Source organism: Fringilla coelebs (assembly GCF_963513975.1).
Source record: "Fringilla coelebs genome assembly, chromosome: 5".
Taxonomy (NCBI): Eukaryota; Metazoa; Chordata; class Aves; order Passeriformes; family Fringillidae; genus Fringilla; species Fringilla coelebs.
Window position 1 is genome coordinate 10335328 of NC_140033.1, and position 8124 is coordinate 10343451.

Here is an 8124-nt window from a genome sequence, read left to right on the forward strand (position 1 = left end):
CTGGGCCAGACTAAAGGAAAGCTAAATTCTATTAGCTTATGATTCATCATCTCATTTAAAACTATGTTGTAAAAGAGGTATTAAATGAAAAATGGAAGTAAAGGAAAAGATAAAAAATACATTCTCTTCATCTCTTCATAGCTACAGAAGTTCATGGAGGGGGGTGGGATCTTCCCATCCCTGTAACCTTGGCATAATATGAGATCCATCAGATCAAAACATTTTTGTCAGTGTATTGGATGGTTCAGAAAGACATCCCTAGAGGAATAATCACTATATTCCTTGACCAAATAACCAGATAGGTGGGCTAAATCTTTCCCTGGAAAAGTTAATCTTTGCACTGTTTTAAAAGTAGCCTTGATATTTGCTGAACTTTTAGGCAGGTAAGGTGAATTACATCTGGGTGTCTAAAATTGAAATAGCTATTGTTAGGGTAGTTGAACCTGGATTTTCTGCTATGCAATAAAATTCCATGAAACATGAGGGCTTAAATGATTGCAGATCCTTTTATGAATAAGGGATTCCTGGAATACTCCAGCAGCAAAATCTATCTTGAAGTATTACATGTGGGCATAAAAATGTAGCTTTATTTTGTATTGTTACCAAGGAAGCAAATAGAATATTGTCTGAAACAAAATTTTAATGACATCTGATCTTTTTGCAAGAAAACCTAACTGTATACTCCAAATGGAATTGCTGTGTCTGAATGGTGAAGGCCCAGTGAAACTTAGAAGCTATTCATATTTGGTAAACAAAGCACATCTCTAAATCTTAAATTGATCAATGAAATTTTATTGTATATCCAATTCAGATTCTGTAATCAAATGTGTTTAAGTGTATTTAAATGGATTTCATCTGCTTAATGGAACAAGCTCTAAATTTGCCCCATATTTAAGTGAAGAATTAACCTTTCCATGTGTACTAATGAATCTTCTAACACAGATGAGGAAATTCTGTACAGAACAGTAAGTGATGCAAATTTAACATGGAAGAACATAGCTATAGTCCTGACTATGATATATTTATAAGAAACAAGCTAGAACCTACATTTTAGAAGACTCCAGCCTTTTGGACCAGATATTTTGCTCCTCAACCAAAATATGATTAAAAAAAGTCAAAGCTCTGTGTTATCCTGCTGTCTGTGAACTCCATATATAGTCTGGTATCCATCCAGTAGTTCTTCGCAAAGCTTTGAACATTTGTGTGATTTGAATTTATAAATTGGGAGATTTTAAGCTTTTCCCAAATTGCTGACAATTCTGATTCACTTTCCAAAGAGCTACAGAAAATAAATGTGATTTTGGAGGCACAAAGAAGGAAACTAATTAATCTACATTCCACAGTAATTTTTTTTTTAAAAGAACTGTCATGCTTAATTGCTTTAATTTTACTTGATATATTATGCTTCAGGTTTTCTATAATCACACGTAGGATGTCATACGCTGCAGATTGTTTCCAACTGAAGTATGTGGGGACGCAAATCTCCTAGGGCTTGTAATCAAATAAGAACTCTCCACCTTGAGGTCAATGCTTTGAATAATACTTACATGAATAATGACCAAATGTTGTTTACATCTGGTGGCAGTTTGGGGACTTGTTTGAAAGTTTCAATCCAGTTCCTGTTAGAAAGAATTGCCCCCTTTTATTTGTTTTTTGTTTGTTTTTTTTAAATTTTAAATTAGGTGTCTTATTACAAATTCAGCTTTGAAACCACTAAATGAACAGAGTAACTGAATTTGTCTTTCTTTCTGGTTTTTTGCACGTTAGAGTAAAGCTCGGAAAAGTCATGTTACTGTAAGTGTTGAAACTTTGGAGCAAAGGGACAGAGACAAGTTTTTGAATGCTGTCAGTCTGCCACTTTTCACCAGCAAATGTTCAGGGAACAAAACACCCTTTTAACTTTTTGACTATGTAGAAACTAATATTGGTGGGTTGTTTTTTTTTTGTTTTTTAAAAATCTTTTTCCTTTTCTTTTTTTCCTCCAGGAATAAGCATATCTGTGGTGGTACTTTGATAAAAGAAGAGTGGGTTCTTACAGCAAGGCAGTGTTTCCCTTCTCGGTACAGTAGTCTGGAACTTTGCAGTATTAAAATCCATCTATTTTCAGGAACTTATCAGCACGATGCTTCTTCAACTTGAATGCAGCAGTTTTTCCTCCTGTTTGGCTTTAACACGGCTTTTCTGATATAAAAGGCCTGTGGGACCTTGCTATTTTCTGTTAGTATTGCTGTAAATCTAAATAGCCCTGGCCATTTTACATAGAAGCATAAATAGATTTTCCAAGTGTCATGGTTAGACAATAGCCTCTTTATGAGAATAATCTCATGCTTCTGCTTAACTGGACAAAATAAAATAGAAAATTTGGGTAAATCTAAAAAAGTTCAAAGGTTCATAGTGTCCAAGGATTTAAATGTTTGGATACTGTTTTGAAAAAAAAAAAAAGATTTTAGTAACAGTTAAAGATAAAATTATGTAATGGCTTCAGGCCAAAACCTTACATCCAAGCATGTTGATTTTGGAATAGCAGTTGGCAGCATGAAGCCATTTCTGCTAAGGAGCATTACTTAAGATCTTCCAGCATAATCATATTAAGCAGAGTTTTTCTGTTATTTTATTATACAGTCAGCAAAATCATAACCAACTTTGCCTCATTTAGGTACAAAGATTTGAAAGACTACAAAGCCTGGCTTGGAGTCCATAATATCAAAGGAAAGGGAGAGGAGAAGCGCAAACAAGTCCGGAACATTTCCCAGTTGGTGTATGGCCCTGCAGGGTCAGATTTGGTCTTACTGAAACTCAGCAGGTTAGTAGCTGTTACTGTGAATTTTCACCTCTTCACTTTCATCTGCTGGGTGAGATTCTTCCTAAATGAGATTTGCAAGTTCATTGCTCTACTGTCTCCGGTACTACAGATGCTGTCTCCATAGGGTAAACTTCCAACTGCAGGAAATTTTATCTGATACATGCAGAAATGCAGGTCCATCGATGGTACTCAGAAAAGAGAAGTCACTGCTGTGAAATCATACCTACATTATTCTTCCTGTAAACCATGTTTAGGTTTGTTGGGAGATTTAAAGAAAACCTACTAAGTACCCACATGGACTAGTATATGGTTTTAATTTATAGAATAAGCACCAGATTGTAGCTGAGATCCTTGTGTATATACAAGCTTTCAAAATTTCTACATATGAATAAACCTATATATCCAAATGAAATGCCGTCACTACTTACTTTTAAGATTAAAACCCAAGTTAAACAGCATAAAAGTGGTGACAGCATTTCAAGAATTTTTTGACAGTTGGCAGCTGTAGTATAAAAAATAGGTAGAAGAATCCATCATAATCTTCAGAAACAGAAAATGAAAGGAAAAGAATTGGCACAGTTTTAAATTGCTGTGGTCTATAATAGAATTAGTGTAATTTTAAAAACACAGTTCAGTTGGTTAAGTAAAATCCATTATACCTATTTTTTTTTCCTTCTTCTTTTCAGACCTGCTATATTGACAAATTTTGTAGAAATAATCCGCTTGCCCATTTCTGGATGTACCATTCCAGAGAAGACCAGCTGCAGTGTTTATGGATGGGGATACACTGGATGTAAGAAACTATTTTTAAAAACTAAATGAATACGTTGACAACTTACTTCCTCTTGTCATTATAGGTGAGGCTGCAGGTATGCCTGATGCCACGGTTGTCCAACACTTCTTGTTAAAAAATAGAGGGTTTTTTTCCTAATTTTGTATATCTCTGAGCCTTTTATCCAACTTAATTTAATATGAAGTATTTTCAACTAGTCTCTGCATTTTTTTTTTTTAGTGTTTCAGGGACAGGCAAAATGATTAAAACATTTTGAGGAGTGAATTAGAGAAAAATACCAATCTAAATGTTAAAAAAAAAATAGTAAAATTGCTCTGCAGAATGTTAACAGGGTTTTTTGACAAATCTTTGTTTATCTACTTGAGCAGTCTCTTTCTGTAATCCAAACCAGGACCCTTTGGAAAAACTAATACAGAAACATGTAATCAAAGACTTTATTAATATACACAATAACAGCAAACTAGGGACACACAGGCAACCCTAAGTCTGGCATTTCCTAACTTTTGAGTACTTGACTTTGCAGCCTTTTTAATGTTTATTAAACACAGTTTTGTGTGAAGAAAATACAAATATGTGGGAGAACAGACATTTATTTAGTCTAGTAAATGCTATATCTGGCTAATTATGTGTTGATAAAAAGTTAATAGCTGCCAGTTGACAATAATTACTCCAATATTTACTGTGCTCAAATGTTGTTTTGCCACAGACCCTGAGTAAGCAGCAGCAATATACTCACACTGTCCTGGAAGCAGAGCAGAAGCTAGGCTGGAATTCTGAGCCTGTCTTCCTCGTAGCCACTACTCTGCCATTTCTTTGTGGGTGGCAATTAATCTGTACCAGCCCTCTCCCAAATGACTGCCTTTGATGTTCCCAGCATGTCCATATTAGCCATCCTCTGGGGGCATCGGCTGTCTGAGGGACAGGGACATCAGGCTGGAGCACAGCACAGCATCAGGAAAGCTTAGCTTAAGAGAACTGATAAGGAATTTGCAATGTTGTGGAGTTATGTAATACAGTAAATACGTAACATCTGTCATCCAAGGACTTTGTACTATATTTTTTGCACTACTTTATATAATCCTCACAGAATCCTGGTCAGGGAAGGAAGAAGTGTTACATCGATTTTTTTTTTAAGAAAACAGGATTATAAGTCAATGGAGGGCAAGCTTGGCATTTTCTTTTGATGGTTGTGCAGAGAATGGGCAGGTCCAGACCCTTTATTTATCTTTGCAGCTTGTACAGGCTTGTCTTTCGACATGTAGAACAAGAGTAAGCTCCACAGGGCTCCTGCTTCCTGACCTTCACACTGATGAATGGAGATTGCACAAGGCTGCGGCTCTGCCCTTGCAGGCACAAAGTCATTCAGGGTAGCTGAGCCAGCACAGATTGAGAAAAACTCCACTCTGCTACAGTATTTTTCAAGTCACACATCCTTCCCTAGGCCATGGCAGGCACTGTTGCACATTAACTCATGTTTCAGGCAGGGAGCAGAATCCTCCCGCCGCTGATGGGAGTGATAACATTTTCAGGCTCTTTTTCTGATTTCTTTGATGACTGGGCAGTCTGGTGGTGAGCTGTAGAGTAAGCCCAGTTACACAGCCCTTTATTCTAGTACTAAGAAATTTACCCAGATATTCTCAGAGAACTGAACAGACGTGAAAACCGAACAAATGTCTGGCAAATCCTATTTTCAGAAAATATAAGAAATAGAAAATACAAAAGCATGATAACAGTGGGGATAGACAAAAACATGAGTTTTGGAGAGAAAGTACAATAACTGAAATTACATTAATAAGTTTATGTGGACTGTATCTTGAAACACTTTCCCCTAAAATACAATAATTTTTTTATTCTCTTTTCAATTGTAGTAGTTAACTATGATGGCCTTCTCCAAGTAGCAAACCTGTTTATTTTGGGAAATGAGAAATGCAACCAATATCTCAAAGGGAAGATTACTGTGAATGAGTCTGAAATCTGTGCTGTGGCTGAAACTGTAGGTGCTGGGCCTTGTGAGGTAAATATTGCATTTCCTAATAGATTTTTAGGACTCTGGCTATTTCTTGACCAAAAAAATAAATTACTGGAGGTTTTTTAAACTTATTGCACTTAACTTTTGCATTTGAAAATTATTTGGGTTACAAGCTTCTATTTTATGTCACAGTGCAGAAATTACTTTGATTTTACTGTGCTACCACACTATTGAAAAATTTACAGGAACCTTATATATACTCATATACTAAAACACTTCACTAGACTGAGGCAAACTTTTATTCTAAGGGCAAATGTGGTCTCTGTGGTAGCAATGGCTGTATGTTTTGACTGAGCAGAAATCAAAGGCTGGAGCGAATTTACATCCTTATTTAGATGAGGTATTGCATGCAAAATACCTAACAGTCAGTACTGAACAGATGTGATAAAGGTATTAGGGAAGGAGAAAAATCCAAAAATGCACTGAGGTTTTTATGAGTCAGAAGGCTGGAGCATTTTGGTCTCCTGAGCCTGAGCAACATATTGATGAGGACAGGAGAACCACTTCAGTGATCATGCAGTTTGGTGCAGTTGTTTTGCTTAGAACTAATTTTGATGATGAAGAAAAGACATCTGAGGAGAAAAGTTGTAAATAATTTATTACAGGAAGATATAATATTTTTTTGGTGGAAAATCTGACTGCGGATATCTAGAAGGAGGGAAGTAATGAACATTATTAAGTATTTATTATCTGAAATAGGATTGTTGATTTCCTAATACCGCTGTTAACTCTGTAGTAAAATTTTCCCTACCCAAGGGTACTACCAAACCATTGGGAACAGAGGTCGTCTTCATAAAACTGAGGCCTCTTCCATTTGTTATTAATAATCTGTGGGATCATTTTTTGTTGCAAAGTATTTCTTCAAAATAAAATGTTTAATTGTAAACGAGGTCTTAGACTTGTCAAGGCTTATAAATTAAACATCTGCATGGGAGTCTGCTGGGGATCCTGCACTTTGTTTTCCCCTGCAAGAAGAAATGGAATGAATTAATATTAGCAATCAGTCTTAATCACTGAGCAGTTTCCTGCTCCCTAAGTTCCTTTGAAGCTACTTTCCTCAGCAGAGAACAGGCAGAGGAACAAAATCAGATTGGCAGGTGAAACTCCACTCCTGAAAGTGTTTTATGAGCAGCTCTGATGGCTCTGACATAGTTCATTGTTCATGTGGGAACTAGTCTGCCATCAGTCAGAAAAAATCCCAAACCAAATAAAGGTCAAGCATTGTTGTTTCTCTGGTGATCCAGAGAGAATGCAATGCTAATTGTCAGCTTTCCTTTTTTTAAGCAATAACTCACTGTCTGATATGAGAATTTGCTGTCTAGTTTTGCAGCGAGTTTGCAGGGTCCAGTCTACCTTTACTCTGGGTAGAAACTGCAGCATCAGATGTTCAGGTCCCAGATCTGTGTGATTGTATCTAACTGATCTCAGTGGGTCATGCTCCAGATCTTCATGGAATGCATAAACTAGTGTATAGGTGTCTCATTCATTCAGAATAACAAAAAATATCATTTTATCAAGTTATGTCTCAAAATAATGCTTTAAAAGGTATTACCCTTTTATTATGTTTGTTATTCCCTCTGCCTATTATTGCATACAGATTCTCATCCTGGGGCCTTGCAAAATCATTGACTGAAAGAAAGATACAAACCTGACTTTGTCAGTAGTGTTTGATGCAAAGCCTGTCATCATAACAAAGATGTTTATCTGTCAACTCACATTCTGCTCATCTGGTTTATATTCACATAAAAAATATTAGTCTTGCAGGTAGCTGAAGGAGGTGAATAAAGTCTGGTAGTCTGAAGTCATTAGAATGACATGTAAAGATGGATCACAGAGCTTAATTTGCACAGAAGGAACAAAAGGTCAGAGGCCAACTCTGACACTGTTTGTCATAAGTTCTGGTTATGAAAAAAAAGATATTGGAAGTTGTTTTATGTCCTATGGCAAGAACACAATTGCCTGGCACATCTTGTAATCCCCAAAAGAAACCATTCAGTAGTAGACAGGTGGGAGCTGTGTCTTGAAGCATTTTGAGAAGTGACACTCATGTTTATTTTTTTCCTAGAGAGATTATGGTGGTCCTTTGGTTTGTGAACAAAACAGGCTGAAGATTGTAATTGGTGTCATTGTGCCTGGCCGTGGATGTGCCATTCGAAATCGTCCTGGGATTTTTGTTCGGGTCTCGTATTATTCCCGGTGGATTCACAAGATTATGATGACCTACAGAAAACCCTGAAAAAGTCAACAACTCCCATTGAAAGATTCTGGACAGCCTGTAATTAATGTGTAATGTAAAGAACAACAATTTTTTAAGTACTTGATAGTCAAGTTTGTTGAGCTTCTTTTAATATTTATGGGTGTTTTTGGTGTTTTTTGTCTTTCAGTGTTGTTTTTTAAATGTTGGAGTGACTTACAGTATATGCAAGTATGGTGACATATCTCCTGAAGATACTTGAATGGATAAACAATTTTGCAAAGACATTACTGGATGATAAATGG

General features: G+C 36.3%; 1 protein-coding gene across 1 annotated transcript in view; it reads left to right on the forward strand.

Annotated features, from left to right (window-relative positions):
- The window catches only part of HGF (hepatocyte growth factor), a gene marked incomplete at both ends in the record, with an annotated part of 53347 nt that extends 45486 nt beyond the window's left edge, over window positions 1-7861 (forward strand). The window contains 5 exons of the mRNA XM_084206863.1: window positions 1986-2060; window positions 2657-2803; window positions 3490-3596; window positions 5465-5610; window positions 7691-7861. Of these exons, the coding sequence (XP_084062989.1) occupies window positions 1986-2060; window positions 2657-2803; window positions 3490-3596; window positions 5465-5610; window positions 7691-7861 (646 nt within the window). The remainder of the gene's footprint in view (window positions 1-1985; window positions 2061-2656; window positions 2804-3489; window positions 3597-5464; window positions 5611-7690) is intronic.
- Window positions 7862-8124: the final 263 nt, after the last annotated feature.